This window comes from Mesoplodon bidens (genome assembly GCF_964165515.1).
Source record: "Mesoplodon bidens genome assembly, chromosome: X".
NCBI classification, from domain to species: domain Eukaryota; kingdom Metazoa; phylum Chordata; class Mammalia; order Artiodactyla; family Ziphiidae; genus Mesoplodon; species Mesoplodon bidens.
Window position 1 is genome coordinate 95,897,813 of NC_138163.1, and position 17,413 is coordinate 95,915,225.

Sequence of the window (17,413 nt, forward strand, 5' to 3'; positions counted from 1 at the left end):
AAGTCCTGCAATCAAATCCCACTAGCCTTCAAAGCCTGATTCTCTAGGAATTCCTCCTCCTGTTGCTGGACCCCCAGGTTGGGAAGCCTGATGTGGGGCTCAGAACCTTCACTCCAGTGGTGGACTTCTGTGGTATAAGCGTTCTCCAGTTTGTGAGTCACCCACCCACCAGTTATGGGATTTGATTTTACTGTGACTGCGCCCCTCCTACCATCTCATTTTGGCTTCTCCTTTGTCTTTGGATGTGGGGTATCTTTTTTGGTGAGTTCCAGTGTCTTCCTGTCAATGATTGTTCAGCAGTTAGTTGTGAATCCGGTGCTCTCCCAAGAGGGAGTTAGCACACGTCCTTCTACTCTGCTATCTTGAACCAATCTTCTCTTTTTTTCTTTTGAGGTAACATTTACATACAATGAGATATACAAATCTCCAGTGTACCATTGGGTGAGTTTTGACACACTTTGCACCTGTGTATCCCAAACCCCTATCAATATATAGAATGTTATCAACACAGAAATTTTCTTCACATATGTTGCTTTTAACTGTGCTGTACAGCTTCCCTAACTGAACCAGCAACTCCACTGAAAGGCAGACGTCAATGATTCTAACTGGGAGGATGTGTTGAGATTGCTTTTCCTTCATTGACTGATGCTTTGGGAGTGAACCAGGTGGCACTTAACAGGATTTGGTCCTCAGGTCCCTTCACTTTGATAAATTTCGCCTAGAAGCACTTCTTCTCCTTTCAGGCAAACATTTGTGAAAGGTTGCCCGTTGATTATGGCAATTAACTTTATCAGTTTAAACTGAAGTGAAACAATGACTAATTTGTTTTATTTTATTGTAATTTAATGTCAGTAATGTATAAGGGCCTGCTCTTTTCAGCAGGGAATCTTTCGTCTGTGTTTTTTTTAAAGTAAAAGTAATGCTGCTAAAGATAAAACGTTCCCGGCTTGGACGTCAAAGTGAACTCTAGTCAGTTCGTTGAAACTCAGATCAGGGCTAAGAGTTGAAATATACATAGAACACCCAAAGGAGTGTGTGTGCCTGAGTAGGACCTAAATGAGAAACCCAAAGGTCCTTTGCCCTATTTGAAAGAGGGCTATTGGAACAGATAAGCAGGGTTACCTCCTTGAAACCCAGGCTTCGAGTAATCTGGTATGTAGTAAGAGTCAGGCTATTCTATGATCTGGGGATTTTGAAAGGCATTTAGGCTGAACTGGCAGAGATATTGATGGGCCTACCAAACATGCCTGTGGCTTTGGTCCTTTTGGTTAATGGTACTGTTGCTGGCGGGCAATGGGATCATCACTACTAGGACTTCTGATCCAGGAATTTTCACAATTTAGAGTTTATCAGAATCACCCTGAGGGATTGAATCACAAATGGCTGGGGCCCACCCTCAGAGTTCATGATTCAGTACACCTACGGTGGGTTCGGAAAATTGGCATTTTTAACAAGCTCCCAGGAGACCCTGGTGCTGCTGGTTCAGGGATCACACTTTGAGGACCACTGCTTGAATGAATGAATGAGTGAATAGGATCTCTTGTACAAGACTGCATTTTTCCCCTCTATAACCTTATGGTATTGTTTATAGTAGGACACAATAAATAGGAACAGGCACACCCTACACTACACTACCGTAGAGGGTGTGCCTGTTCCTGCTAAGTTTTAGAGTTGGCAGGGGATACTGGAGAAGACATACACACTACTTCTTTCTGCAACCGCCACAGCAGGGGTTTCAGTTCGTACTGGGCTTATTATGACCCTGGCTTCTTCATGCTCCTAACTGATCTCGCTGCAGACAAGGAAAGAACCCAGGCCTTAAACCACATGGCACAGTTTTCACTCCCTCCTGTGTTGGGACCCTTAGAAAGAGATAATATGTGGCTACGGAGACCATACATACCAGATTTCCTAGGACAGCTCTGATTTCACATATTCTATCCTCTTGTCCCCATAAATATAATTGGCAGACCATGTCCCGCTTTGGGTTCAAAAAATATTGTTCCCATATGCATGGCTTAGGTGTCCTGGGGAGCCAAAAGCAAGTCTTCCCCTTCTTTCCTGAGATTGTGGCGGCCAGGGCATAAAGCTTGGCTCATAGAAAGGGCTAAAGAATTGGGGTAAATCTAAACATCTGAGATCGGCAACAAGCTGCTTGTTGCTCCTTTTTTGACAAGCGTCTCTCAGTGATCCCTGTTACAGATCCTTGAATGTTATGAATATGAGATTCTGAGTGCTGAGAGGGACTGAATTGGACCTCTGGCTGCCTCTCTCTCCTCCTTCCCCCGCCCTCTGGAAGGACCACACAGAAATAGCCCAGACAGAAGAGCCACTCACTCCAAAGAAGGAAATTCCACATCCCTCATTGACCAACCACTCAGTCTAATATTTACCTACTTTCTCTGGCAGGAAGTTCTTCCTTCTTGCTAACATCAGTCCCTCTCATTGTGATTTCAGTTTCTCTTCCCTTGTTCTGCTTTCAATCAAAATTGAGAACAGCTGGTCCTCACCCTCTACATTCTTTATGGCTTAAAAGTCATTAAACCATCCTTCCTGGGCCCAGGTTTAACCATCCTTGGAGCTCCTTTATCCTTCCTGCGTGTATCTGACTTGCCAACCATTTAATCATCTTTGCCGTGGGGAAGCAGCTTAGGCAGTTTGGACCAACAGTGCAGCAAAGCCTAAAGCTTTATGACTTGTGCTAATGGCCGTGCTAAATGTTTAGTAGAGACTATTTTCGAGCACACAATTGTGAACAATTTAAAGTGGACTGTACATGGAACCCATTTCCTCTCCCAGCTCCCCCAACGGGGCCTCCCCTTAGCAGCTGAAATGAGTTAGTGGCAATCAGCACAGAGTAGGAATCCTGTGGTTTCTGCCATTCCCTCCTGCTGGTTCTATGGCAGCTAGTCTCTTAAAATAAGCTTTCTCCTTAGTATGGCCAGTAAATGTGACTTTGGAATCAGTTGGGCAAAGGGTCTAGGAATCACATTAGCCAAAGAGCAGGAGGTGCTAGTGCCGAAGCTCCACGTGAGGTTTAGGAGAGGCTGGGGGGGCAGAGGTGAATAGGGATCTGTGAGAGAGATTGGATCTGGAATGTTTGCTATCTACCAGATGATTGCACCTCAGAGTTGGACATGCCTTTTTTTGCAAGTTTGTGGAGGACTTGTCTGGCCTCTGTTTGTGTACTTGGCCTTTGTCCACTGCACCAACTCTGTGAAAGTCATGCCAGATCTGTGGCAGAATCCCAGCCTCAGGGCCAGTTTGGTTCTTAAAGAGAGGAGGATAACTTGCCACATGAAACGACTCTCTTTGTCAGGGGGGTTACATGCCTTCGGTGGGATGCATTACTGAGCTCTTCATGTGCTGTTTTAGGTCACACTGTAGGGTGGGTTCAGGGCCTCTGCTGATCAGAATGAAATAGATCTAGCTGATGGCGCTGCACAGGAAAAGCATAGGGCCAACTGATACGTGTCCTGTTCTCATCTTCTCACTCTTGGCCCCTCCTTTTTAATAAAACCTTAAAAGCTCTCCCTTTCATAAATGCTAGCCAGGCAGTTTGTCTCAGCAAAGCTATAGGAGCAGTTAATATACCCAGCCATAAAGAAGGAAGAGAAAGTGACAGAGAAAAAAAAAAAGAAGTTGGCATTTGTATGAGGGTGTCATTGAAGGCTTCATCACAGATACACTAAAGACTTAGGAACAGAAATTGTCTTGGGGTGGGGGTGGAGAGAACAGCTTGATTGAAGCATTAGCTGCCTTGGCGCCGAGCCAAGGCAAATTGCCAGAGAACCATTAAACTCTTTGTAATTCCATATAATTCACAGCAGCCACAGGTAATCTGAATCAGACCTGACAAAACTTCCCTATCACTTATTATCCATTAGTGCTGAATGCATACTACAGATATTTAAACATTTTAAAAGTCATATCATGATGGCCATATTTTCTAAAACCCAAATCAGGAATCCTGGCTTCACAAAGGATTTTTTTTCAGACTTGTGAATATGTTTATATGAAAAACCTCACAAAAGTATAAACACTAAATCACACTTAGTTAAACACTGAACAAATGGCCTTTAAGGAGGGAACTATAGTTACATGAAATTGGGTCAGGGCTAACTTACATTCAAACATTGGTGAGGGTCCCATACACACACCTTTTTAGGGGTCTGAGGGAATTGGTTAACTAAGCACTAAATCAAATTAGAATTTGGTTTATGCCCATCGTCTGGATTTGCTCTTAAAATTTCCAGGGATGGTAGACTGAAGGAGCCTGTTGTAATTTCTGTACACAGGAAGGTAGAGTAGATGTTACTTTGAATTCCCAGATGCTGGGAGCAGTTAAATCTCTCAGTGTTCACGTCTGTTTGTGAGGGCTTGTGTGTGTTTTAAATTAACTTCCTAAGGCCGGGAATGTTACAAACTAAGCAGAATCATATACGGATACAAGGTATTGTTGCCATGCACCTAAATTTACTTAAAAGTTTCATTCCTCCCACCAAATTAAGAGTCTAGCATTCACCTCTGGGCGCTCACCAAGAAGAGGAGATGGTACTGATGAAGCTATTGCAGGGCAGGAATAAAGATGTAGACATAGAGAATGGACTTGAGGACACGGGGTGGGAGGGGGAAGCTGGGGCGAAGTGAGAGAGTGGCATGGACATATATACACTACCGAATGTAAAATAGGTAGCTAGTGGGAAGCAGCGGCATAGAACAGGGAGATCAGCTCGGTGCTTTGCAATGACCCAGAGGGGTGGGATAGGGAGGATGGGAGGGAGGCTCAAGAGGGAGGGGATATGGGGACATACGTGTACATATAGCTGATTCACTTTGTTATACAGCAGAAACTAACACAACATTGTAAAGCAAGTAAACTCCAATAAAGATCTATTTAAAAAAGAAAAAGAGGAGATGTTTAGCTCAAAGGATAATAATTCTGAGCCAATAATAACAATGCTTTTTAAAAGGCTTGGAAACCTAAAGTGCCTCTTTAACCAGAACTCTTTGCATTTCTAGTTAAGGATCATGACTAGCAATATACCCATGGAGAACAAAAGTGCTTTGTCACAACCTTGCAGAAGAAAATATCTGAAGCCTAACAGATTCTCTATCTTGGGCAAGTCACGTAACATCCCTGAATCTCAGTTACATGATCGGAAAAGTGAAAATAATGTTACTTGTCCAGAATTAGGCAAATGAGTGGGGTGATATCCTGAGGTCCCTTCTAATTCTAATTTCAACAGAGTTATTGAGCAAATACTATGTACTCAGTACAGACGTTTGTTTTCCTAGGTCCAGTGATAGAACTGTAAAAAGACATTGTCTGTCTCTCTCACTATAATGCAAGTATCCTGACAGAAAGTCAACACATATAGGAATAAATAAAATAATGCAAAATGATCAATTCTGTGAAGAAAATAAAACAAGGTAACGTGATGGAGAATGATGGGGATTGGGGTGGGGGAAACAAAGAAGGAATCTACTTGATATTGGTGGTCAGGAAAGGCCTCTCTGAGGAGGTGGCATTTGAGCTGATAACTGAATGATGAAAGGAGCTACATAAAGATCTAAAAAAGAATGTTCTCAACCGAGAGAACAGCAAGTGCAAAGGTCCTGAGGTGAGGATTGGCCTGACCTCTCTGAAGAACAGAAAGTTTGGTATGACTGCAGTACATGTAGGAAATGAGACCAGAAAGGCAGACATAGCCAGATTGTGTAGGGCTTCTAATCTGCTGCTATTTACACTGTAAGAATCATTCCTTGGTCTCTCTGATTCAATTAGTAAACATAAGTGCCAGATGTTAATGATAGGGCTGCTTGATATTTACCCACAGAGAAACCCAGGAAGAGGCACTGGTGGAGGGGGGTGGATGTGGGGGTTAAAACAGAGAATGAAAGCTCAAATTCTTGGGGGAGAGAGAGGTGGGGATGAAAGAGTGAGTGTGTACACAAGGGAAATGGTTAGAGAGGGCTGGAGAAAGTTTGGAGGGAGGAGGAAAAGCACCAGAGCGACCTTGGCTATGAGAAACACCCTCAGTGCCTAGGTTTGTGGAGTCCACTGTCAGAAGGGTCAACCATTATAGGGGAAGGGGCAGGGCTCTGCCTTTGTGTTTAAAATCTTAAGTGGGGGAGTGAGTATGGCAGGAGGCAAAAGTTTGGTTCTTTCTTTTCATCGAGCCTTAACCTGAAAAGCAAGCCTGCTAATCAGGAGAAAGGCTTCTGTACTGCTTTACCCTTATTGATTCCTCAGACCTTGAGCTCAAATGCCCATCATTTCCTCCTTATTTTCTGCCCCAGCAAATCCCGGCATTGCAAAGGGAAATGCGCTCTGATGTAAGAGTCCCTATCCAACACTAACACGCGAACAATTGAGTACGTTTTCTCTCCCTTTAGGTTTTTTCATTTGTGGAAACTCAGTTTTGTTTTCTGTTATTGACGCATCTCACTGAGCGGAAAAGAGATGGTATGTCACTTCTCAGCCACCACGTGAACAGGACAGTAGCTTGGAACACAACAGTATGATGGCTTACTTGCTCCCAGATTTGCAGCACTATGTGAAAGCAGCGGCAAGTGTGCCGGTTTAATTTAACACTGGATCTGTCCTAGGGTCAGTAAGGAATGGTATTGTTATTCCCTTTGCAACATGTATATATACCTTGGTAGGTTATTTCTGTGGGAGTTGTTTGCTTTGGTAGCAGTTATGCAGAAGGGTGAGAGGAAATTAAATGCCTCTTTCCCCCCCATCTTTATCTAATACTGTTCCAAGGGCTAAGTGAAGACCAAAGATTCAAATCACTGCTGGGTGAAGGGGACCTGGGCAGAGGCAAACAATGTTCTGGGAGCAGAATGCAGGGGCCCAGCTGTGGGCAATAGGAAGCAAGCCCCCCACCGGCACCCCCGCTGCAACCCCTTGGTCCACGTTGGCAGAGGGCACACGGGTGCCTAGGAAGCTGGACAAGTGGGTTCCAGGCGGTAGAGCTGGCCTAGTGGTTTCCAGAGGCAGCCTTTCGTCCCTTCCCGGAAGGGTGTTAGTCCTTTGGTCTTTTTCTAGTCAGAAATGACTAATGTGGGGTACGTGCACTCTTTAGAAATTGTCTTTAGCTTTTTACATAATGGGTTATAAATAAATGGCTTCAGGGAACCAGAAATGAGTTATTGAGTGAACTTGGCTATGGGATGGTTCAGATTCCAGATAGTTAATCACATTCTCTTGGGCTGGAAGGCTGTATCTAACCCATTCACATTCAGCTAGAAAGTTAAAAAGATACTTTTGATCAACTTGAAGAATAGTTTTTACATCAAAAATAGGTTGGTACTAGAGAAAGAAAGATTATATTAATCCAAGAAGAATAATTTCCATCTCTGTGTAGTAATCTGGTGATAAAAGTAACACCCACTTGTATTTTTAATTTGGGCATTTCTTACAAGCATTCATGCACAGTTCATAAATGCCAATAAGTTAATGTGTCCTATTTACAGTGTTTTTCTATTAGGTGGTATATAAAAGACTGTTTTGTCTTTTCAGCCCCCTGGGCTCAGCCACTAGATCTGCATACTATACTCTCTTAATGCTGGGTGGCATCATGGACTTTCTGGTTTGTTTTAGACTTATGTTTTAACCCTATACAGGGGAGCTTATATCATGGTTGTATACAGTGAACTCTTGCTGGTAACTGCTTCTAGAAGTCAGGAGCAAAGTCCTTAACATGCTACCATATCCTTTTGTCAAGTTTCTTCCACCCCGGTCCTCCCTGAACTCCCTCTACCACATCAGCTTTGCAAGGTTCTTTGCTCACTTGTACCACTGAAATTCATAGCTTATTAGACAGCTAAGGAGCATAGGTAATCCAGTAGGAAGCAGTAATGATACCTGAAGAAGAGATTGTTGCCTCTGTGACAATGGCCTGACCTAAAGTTCTGCTTCTCAGAGTGGGTAGCAGGAACCCTAGGGACCATGACAAAGAGAGGTATCTGGGAGAGACAGGAGGAACAGAAGTGGATGGCTCCAAGATTAGATGAGGGATTGATTCCGGTTTTATGATATGTCAAGATAGAAACTGGCTGGTGATTTAAAAAAAACCACTTTTCATCTTTACCAGTTGGCAGGTAAGGAAAACAAAATGTTTGTCTTCATTTTCATTTCCTACGGAAATCATCCACCTTATTGGAAGGGTGGGTGTGGGAAGAAGAGCAGATGAATACTGTCTCAAAGCCCAGAGGAACAATGGGCAAATTCATAAATTATAGGCCTATTGTAAAGACTTACCCTTTAAGTGAGATGTTTTTGCCTTGATTAAAGCTATGAGTATGTGAAAATAGTGCCCAATCCTTGGGCCCTACCTCAGAAATATAATCTGTATATCCGTATAGTGTAGAGTTCTTAATTTTTAAAATTCTTTCTTAAATTAAGGAATAAGTTATATATATATATATATTTTATACATATATATATATAAAACACATATCTCAGTGAATTTGTTGTTGTTGTTGTTGTTGTTTTTTGCAGTACGCGGGACTCTCACTGTTGTGGCCTCTCCCACTGCAGAGCACAGGCTCCGGACGCGCAGGCCCAGTGGCCATGGCTCACGGGCCCAGCCGCTCCGCGGCATGTGGGATCTTCCTGGACCGGGGCACGAACCCGTGTTCCCTGCATCGGCGGGTGGACTCTCAACCACTGCGCCACCAGGGAAGCCCTCAGTGAATTTTTAGATGTGTATATTTCCATGTAATCAGTTCCCAGATTAACATGTAAAACATTTCCAGCACCCCTGAAAGTTATGCTCATGTGCCTTCACAGTCAGTACACCCTTTCAAGGTAACTACTAGTCTGAGTTTTATCACCATAGATGAGTTTTGTCTGTTCTTGTCCTTTAAGTAAAATGGAATCATACAGTATGTATTGTTTTAGTCTGGTCTCTTTCACTCAGTGTAATATTTTGGTAGGCATCCATTTCGTTGCCTGTATCAGTAGTTTGTTCTTTCTTTATTGTTATGAAGTGTGCTACTTTGTGTGTAGGTATGTTTTGATGGATTATTCCTAGTTTTTGTCTATTGTGAATAAAGCTGCTATGAATAATCAAGTCCTTTTTTTTGTGGCCACATATGCTACTTTCTCTTGGGGATACTTAGGTGTGGAATTTCTAGGTGCTAAATTAGGTACACAGATTTCCAAAGTGGTTGTACAATTTTACACTCCCACCAGAAATGTGGAGTTCATATTGTTGTACATACCTTTTTAGTGAAGTTCCTGTTCAAGTCTTTTGCCAATTGGTTGTGTTTTTCTAATTGATTTGCATGTCTTTTTATATTCTGAATGTAAGTCATTTGTCAGATATACGTATTATGAATATGTTTCCAATCTGTGGCTTGGCTTTTCACTTTTTCAGTGACATTTTAAATGAACTTTTTTAAAATTTGATGAACTCCAATATAACACTATATCTTTTATGATTATTGCTTTTTGTATCCTGCCCATAAAACTTTGCCCACCTCAAGGTCATAAAGATATTCTCCTATGTTTTCTTCTGAAAGCTTTATGGTTTTAGCCCTCTCATTGAAGTCTATGATCTCACCAAAATTTTTTTAGTAAAAATTTATGTCAGTAAAAATGTTTTGAGCATGTGTCCCCAATATACATAATTTTATTTATGGACGATACAATCTACCACCACCAATATTAAATACTAATAAAGCTTGGTTTTTTTTTTTTTTTTTTTTTTTTTTTTCTTTTTGCGGTATGCGGGCCTCTCACTGTTGTGGCCTCTCCCGTTGCGGAGCACAGGCTCCGGACGCGCAGGCCCAGAGGCCATGGCTCACGGGCCCAGCCGCTCCGCGGCATATGGGATCCTCCCAGACCGGGGCACGAACCCGTATCCCCTGCATCAGCAGGCGGACTCTCAACCACTGCGCCACCAGGGAGGCCCTAAAGCTTGGTTTTTAAAAAAAAATTAGATAAATATAAACCGAACTTCCATTATCACCCTTTCCAGTAGATCATTTGTGCATAGCCTGGGATATATAAATCCACCCTGGAGACTACTGTTCTAAAGCACCAAAGACTAAATGACATTTTTGACAAACACTGATAACATTAATGTCAGCAAAAGCCTTCAGTGTTAACAAATGGCGAGAGTTGACAAAGTGTGAAGAGGACCCCAATGAGCATATTTGCTGATAATGTAAGAAACTCTGAGTTTGCTCTTGCACAGTGATGCTTGTTCTCCCTTGCCTGACTTACGGAGACAGCAAGACTAATCTGACTTGGTAGGAGCAAAGACAGACTTGCTTTTGGTCGCTGATGTAGGGTACAGTGCTCTTGACTCCCTATCCCTTTTCTCATTACCAAGTTCCTAGAGCTGAGCTTGGCTCTGGACTGGCTTTTTGGCAAAGATACTTAGAATTTGACTTGGGGTAATCCCCGGGGAAATTTAATGATTTGTAGCTTAGAGAGCTTTCCTTGTGAGGATTAGTAAAATAGATGGTAATTAAGCAGCTGGGGAGGAAGGAGCTGTCTGTAAGGATAGGTCATACTGTGGGGCACAGCATAGCTCCCTTGGTCCAAGATCAAGAGAGCCGATGGGCGTGATCCACAGAACTGAACATTCTGGGGCAGCCCCTTGTAGGATTCTTAGCTGGTAAGGTAAAGAATATCTTTTCCTTTGGTGTTCACCTCCTCAGTCTAGTTCCATATAGGACTTACTACTTAGAACCATGCCTACTTACATCTTTTTAATTGGGTGATGTTTTTGAATTCTCATTTATTTGAGAGAGGTTTTTGTTTTCTGTTTTGCCTTTTGGGAAGCTGGGGTAAGGTAGGGAAGATGAAATTAGGAACAGCAATTTCTTATTTTTCAAATCTAGACTACTTTGGAATTTGGGAGGGATTCTGAAGGGAGAAAGTTGCTAAAAGAAACAAGTTAGGGCAGGCAGTTTGTCTGCAACCCGGGATCAGTCCGTTGAAAGTCATGGCAAAGGGATCACAGAGGTTTCAAAGCCTGTATCTCCCTTGTCCAGGACACTCTGATTGATCTCTCCTAGCATGATCAGATTCTAAGGGATACCAATGGGGTAAGAGAGGGCAGATCAGAAACAGCCCCCAACTTGTGGTCTGCTCAAGTCAAACTAAGTTTCAGAATAAGCACAGACTTTATTATTTGATGATCCTACTTCCTAATAGTTAAACTTCTCAAAGACAGATTATCTCCATCTCTACATTTTCTCTCTATTGATTCCCCAGAAAAGGCCAAATTGCTGATTTGGTGTCTGGAGTGTTACTAAAAACTTGAAAATCTTTCAAAAAGTGATAAAAAGACATTCAGAGGATATACTTATTTTTAAAAAAAGCAATATAACTATTGTATTCTAGGTGGACCTTTTCCATTTATGTAGTCAAAAAAAAATCAATTCATTACAATTAACTATGTTATTTGCCTTCTTAGACAATGGACACGCTGGTGGAGGTAGGAGAACGGGCGGGTACAGTGGTCCCTAGGTATCCGTGAGAGATTGGTTCTAGGACCCCCACGTGGATACCAAAATCCATGGAAGCTCAAGTACCTTACAGGTGCCCCCCCCCATGCATGGGATTTTGCATCTGTGGATTCAGCCAACCAGATGAACCCGTGGAATGCCGGAACATTCTGCGGAACATGTGCTGTGGCATGTTCTAGAAGTTCTAGAAGCTCCTAGAACTGGCCAACAAAGTTTCAGTTAATGCCTAGTTTTTCCAATAAATTTCTTGTAGCAAGCAGAGGTATTCACAATCATGCCATTGACCTTTAATACTGCTCTTACACTATTGTAATAAGCATTCAGTACCTGCTGGTTATTGTCGCAGATGGCATGTCTCCTGCTGATGCATTTTTCCCCCAAGATAAATCTGGCTTAACTTTTCTTTCCTTCACTTTCTCATATTTCCTAGTTTAGTCAAGAGACCTAAGCAAGTATCTGCTAGTATCTTTTATTTAGTATAAAAGCTACTAGAAAGCCAGTAAGTACTGTTAAGTCCATTTTCCTTTGCCTTTACTCTCAAGTGGCCAACTTGTCACTTTGTTGACAGTTATTAGAGCACTTCATGCTTCATAGAAGATCCATCAAAAATTTCCAATTCATCAGCTCATTAGCACAAAATGGGGCTTCAGGAATCTCTTTCTCTCAGTGTCCCAACTGTGCTTTTATAAGTGTTCAAACCTTGATGGACCACTCTGAAACAATGGATAAAGACCACAGGGAAATGAGAGATGGATGTTGATTAGTTTCGAAGGAGTGAAACATAGGTGAAGGCAAAGCACAGTGGGATTATCTGTGTCAGCAGAATGGTAATGCACGAGTTTGCTAACTGTACACAGGTCACTGAATGTCAGAGCTCCACGGGTCGTCAGAGACCATCTAGTCAGACCCCCACGTTTTACCAGTAAGGGTGAAAGAGGCCAAAAGAGGGGAAAGGGACTTGTCCAAGGTCAATCAGTTCTTCCCAACTTTCCAGGCAACAGCTGGCTTTTGGCTGTATGACCTTTATGCAATCAATTTTCAATTACTTGGACCACTCACTGCTAGCCCAGCGATCACTTGGATAATCCAAAATGACACATAAGTTAACCATCGTTTACATTGGGCTTTGTGGTGTGTGTTTATACTGACATTCCAATGCGTCTGGGTCCAATCTGAGAATTCACAACACTTCAAATGAAACAAGAAAGCCACCCTGAAGGGCTGATTCAGGAAGAGCTGGGAAGTTGACCAGCCTTACTGAACGGACAGCATCAAATGATGCTATACAGCCCTCTCAAGAAGGACATGTTATTCTCAACATGTTTGTTGATTCACACCTCTTCTGTGCCCCAGCCAGAGTTACGAGTGGCACAGTGGGAAGGGAAAAACAAAATCTTTTATAGGAGAATATACATATTGTTTCTCCTCCCTTCCTTCTTCCCTTTCCCCCCCTCCCTTCTCCCTTTCCCCTCCCCTCCCCTCCCCTCCCCTCCCCTCCCCTCCCTTCCCTTTCCTTTCCTTTCCTTTTCATTCCTTTTCCTTGCTAGAAAAATGAACAGCTGCTTTATCTTCTATATAAACAAATATGTGGTTGAGCCATCAACCTGGAGAACTGTCTGTCAGGATGCCAAACAATAAATGGAAGGCGTGCTGGATCCCAGGAGTCTAGAGGTGGAGGGGGGAGGAGGAAGACCCATGAGCAATACTTTTTAAAAGAGTCCAAAAGTTAGGAGGAATAAGAAGGAATCTGTTGTATAGCTCAGTAAATGCCCTGGGTTTGGGAAAGGGCTAGTTTGGGGTATAGTCCAAGGGCTCTTCAACCAAATGGAGTTTCATTTCCTGATCTGGACCTGTCTGTACTTTGGGATTTGGTGCCATAATTTGCTGGTTTGTTGTCTGCGAACCCTCAAACTTGTGCTAAAATGGAGTTACTATTATTCATGTTCTGAAGGTGATGCTGCTGGTGACTGAGAAAGGGCATGGAACAGAAAAAGGGGCGTGGACAATTGGCTTGAGGCTATAGTCCAAGAAAGAGTCCCTGCAAGGATTCAGATAGTGGCCAACAAAGTGGCAGTAGGGAATGCAAAATGCCTGATCTTTTGCTGCAGCCATAATTAAGCATTTTAGTTTAAAAGGTACCCCTCTTTCATTTTCTGGTCTAGAATAAACAAATCTTATTGATGTAACAAAGTGCTTAATTAACCCGAGGTGGTACTTAATATCAATACATATTGAAGGAAAGACTTGCTATGGTTAACAGTAATATGGATAATTGAGTTATATGAATTTAAAAATGGGTAGAGTGAGTTAAGACTAATGTACATCAACAGGAAAAATCTATTAGCATTCATTAGTTAGACTCTTGTTTGTGGTTCTTTGTTAGCCTGAGGAAGCTCTTTCAAATGGCTGATGATGCCTGTTGAAAGTCCTGCCTGATGCTGAGGGCCTTCCATGGATGCCAAAGGAATGAATCATTCAAACAGAACTTCTGAAATTCAAGTACAGCACTTGGCTTCTTCTTCTTTTTCTTTTTTCTTTGTTTTTGGCAGCAGTGACTGTGAAGTAATAATGATAATGACAATGGAAATAAGAGTGTGATCCTACTTAATTTGCTGAGAGTTGTTCCCCATTTACCAATATTGGCTTGTTTTGTCTTGAGTGGTGGCCCAGGTATTGGAACAAAGGTATATATATATTCAATGTCACTTGGCTAACCTATGATTTGTCAGACAAAGGTTAATTTTAAAAATTGTTGGGTTAGCAGCAATAAATTTAATAACAGTCTGTGATTTAACTCAGAATTTCCATTTATTTGATGGGATTTTTAAAATCCTGAATTAACATTTTTTTCTGAACTCAGGAGGTCTCATCTGCCAAATTGCACATGAGCTGGCCAACCTAAAGCTCAGCAATATTCTAACTTACGTGGTGTGGGGATAGATTGGAGGGATGCTATAAAGGACTGAAAGGAAGATTGGAACAAGAGTAGAAGTAAATGTAAAAACACCTGCAGCAAAGACCAGCCCTTAGCTGCACCATTTAGAACCTGCCTTTCCCTAAGAATTGTATGGTTTAATCATCCTCAACTCTTTTGCTTCTGAGAGAAACAAACAAACACCTCTTCCTGATTCCATTAGTGAGTTGGACCTTTTTTCACCTGCCCATCTCCATGGACATATGAACTTTAGATGGTAACCCACCCCTGAATCTGGGAGCTGTGTGTACTTTGTTCATTTCTGTATCTCTAGCACTAAGCATGTTGTCCCCTGCATACTAGAAATTAACAAAAAAACTTGAGGATGGATTAATGGATGGATGAGATGACTCTTACCACCATGGATGGAATTGATGTTCCAGTCGGTGGAACTCACCTTTGTAGTAGAAGAAATGTCACATACAAAAGTAGCCGTAAGTAAGGATCCTTGGGGGAACATTCTGCTTTGCTTTGCTTTTGCCTACCCTAGTGGCTATTATTTCTTCCTTTTCTTTCAATGCCCATGCCCCAGCCTGACTACATTCCTGCCAAGATTGCCCTTGACCAATGGAAATACTGTAGGCTATGGTGGAACAGTGAACACCCATGCTCCCAGCATTTGGTCAGTGCCCACTGTCAACAACATACTTGTTGAAGAGATATAGATAAATGATCGGTTACTTTGTATCTTTTGGATTTGCAATTCCACTCACAGAAGGTTGAGCTGGAAGCCACCTTCAAGGTCTTCAGAGTCAACCCCTTGCTCCCAGATACTTCACATACTAACAACCCTGTGAGGTAGGGATGCTTATTATCTGTATTTCACATATGGGGCCATTGAGACATGGAGATGTTAGGTAACTTGCTTGGGGTCAGAGAGCTAGGAAGTACTAGAGCCAAGATTCACACTCAAGTTTGTCAGACTTCAGAACCTGCCCAAAGAGAGAAGGACTTGCCAAAGGTCATTTTGCTGAATCCTAGTTCTTCTGGCTCTAATTTGTGTGCACAATTTGCTATTCCATGCCCACACTGTGGAGTTCCTTCGAACATCGTTTTCTTATTTAGAAGCACTTGTCTCCCCAAATGGACTGTTGATTCCTCCAGGGCAAAGAGTGCATTATGTCTGTGTTGTTTTCTTCCTCAAGGGCTTGCCAAAGCTTTTCCTTCAGTAAATAATGGCCTATAATCAACTTCTTAGCTGCTCCCTGGAGCGTCTTGGTGCCATCCCCCAGGACTATTTGTGGCTCAGAAGTTGGGAGGAGCCAGGAAGTAGAATTTGGGGGAAGGAATCGCCTCACCACCTGCTTTCTTTTTTGTCCTCTGCAACACAGATTGAAGATGGAGGCAAGGCAGCCTTGTCCCAGAAGATGAGGACTGGTGATGAGCTGGTGAATATCAATGGCACTCCATTGTATGGCTCCCGCCAAGAGGCCCTCATCCTCATCAAAGGCTCCTTCCGGATCCTCAAGCTGATTGTCAGGAGGTAAGGCACAGGGAGATTTGCTATAAGGTGCAGGGGCCGCTGAAACCACTTGGTTGGTAGTAAAGCCTCAATAGAGGCATGTCTCTATCAATATCAAGGAAAGAGGTGTTTCATGTGAACAGAATTTTGCAGACAACTGAAGCAGAATGGCATAAGAGAAAGGGCCTTTGGTTCAAATCCTGGCACTATCCCATACTACCCATGTCATCTTGCATAAATTTATTTTACCTCTGCAAGACTCACTCTCCTCATTTGCTTTTGAGAGAACTAAATGACTCAATACACACCAAGGGCCTACCTAACCAGTGTTTTTCTGAATCCTCCTTCATAAAAGGCTGCCACTGCTGAACCACATAGATTTAAAGAGATCCTACTCCCAGCCATGCTAGACACTCTGGAGGCTGTGGCAAACTCTAAGACAGGAAGCCTGCCCTTGAAGAGTGTACAGTCTAACAGGGGAGAAAAGACACGCATAAGACAAATTAATTAGCAATACATTTTTTAAAGAAAGCCATAAAGGAGATTCCACAGGGTGAAGGGTGATTGTCAAATGAACAGACAGAAATTGCTATTAGAGTTCAAGAGAAAGAGAAAGCACTTCAGAAGAGAGGGTTAGGGTAAGACTTCATAGAGGAGGTGGAATCTAAGCTAAAAGACAGGTAGAATTTGACAAAGAAACCATCAGGAGGGGAAAGGCTTTCTAGGTAAGTGGAGTGGCACAAGCAGGAGGAAGATAAGGACATATTTGGAAGATAGGGACAGTCATTCTACTGCTGCCAAAGCATCCACCTATAGGTGAGCTTACCATAGGTCTCCCTTTCATTCTGCTGCTGTATCTTTGTTCTCTACTCCTGGAGCTCATACTTCTCCCTTTCTGTTAGTTTCCTTTATCCTATACACATGCCTAAGTTTTTCCATCTTAATTATTTTTATTAGAAAAAATTTTGTGTCTTCCTGTACTCATACTTCCCCCTCTGGCTTCTGCCCCGTCTTCTTTTTGTTCATATCCAGTCTCTCAAAAGGCGAGTCTATACTCACTGTTTCTACTTCACCTACCGTCACCTACCGTTTAGGTTTCCACCCACTGCAGTCTGAATTTGACCCCCAGAAGTCCACTGAAACTACTCTGTCAAAATATATGTATTACCTCCTAGTTGTCAGAGTCAATGGGTTATTTCTAGTCTTCATCATGTATGACTTACGTGTGGCGTTTGACATTGTTGCTCTGGATTACACCCTTCTTTGTGAAACTCTCCTTTCTTGCTTTCAAGATACCCCATTTCCTTGTTCTTTTTCTATCTCTCTGTTCATTTTTTAAAATGAGGTTCCTCTGCCACCTGCTCTTCCTCTGCCCATCCCTTAAATGTTGGTGTTTCCCCTAATTCTACCCTTTCTAATTTCATCAATATACCATGGAAAATCTCACCTGGTCCCCGAGTTTCAATTATCATCTGTATGTG

At 42.5% G+C, this 17,413-nt stretch overlaps 1 protein-coding gene across 5 annotated transcripts in view; it reads left to right on the plus strand.

The window, feature by feature from the left end:
- The window catches only part of SHROOM4 (shroom family member 4), a 207,674-nt gene that overhangs the window by 89,374 nt on the left and 100,887 nt on the right, over positions 1-17,413 (plus strand). For 4 of the 5 annotated variants that reach the window (XM_081222328.1, XM_081222333.1, XM_081222330.1 and 1 more), the window contains one exon: positions 15,802-15,953. The exons of the other annotated variant lie outside the window; for it this stretch is intronic. In XM_081222328.1, the coding sequence (XP_081078454.1) occupies positions 15,802-15,953 (152 nt within the window). The remainder of the gene's footprint in view (positions 1-15,801; positions 15,954-17,413) is intronic. 5 annotated transcript variants of the gene reach the window in all.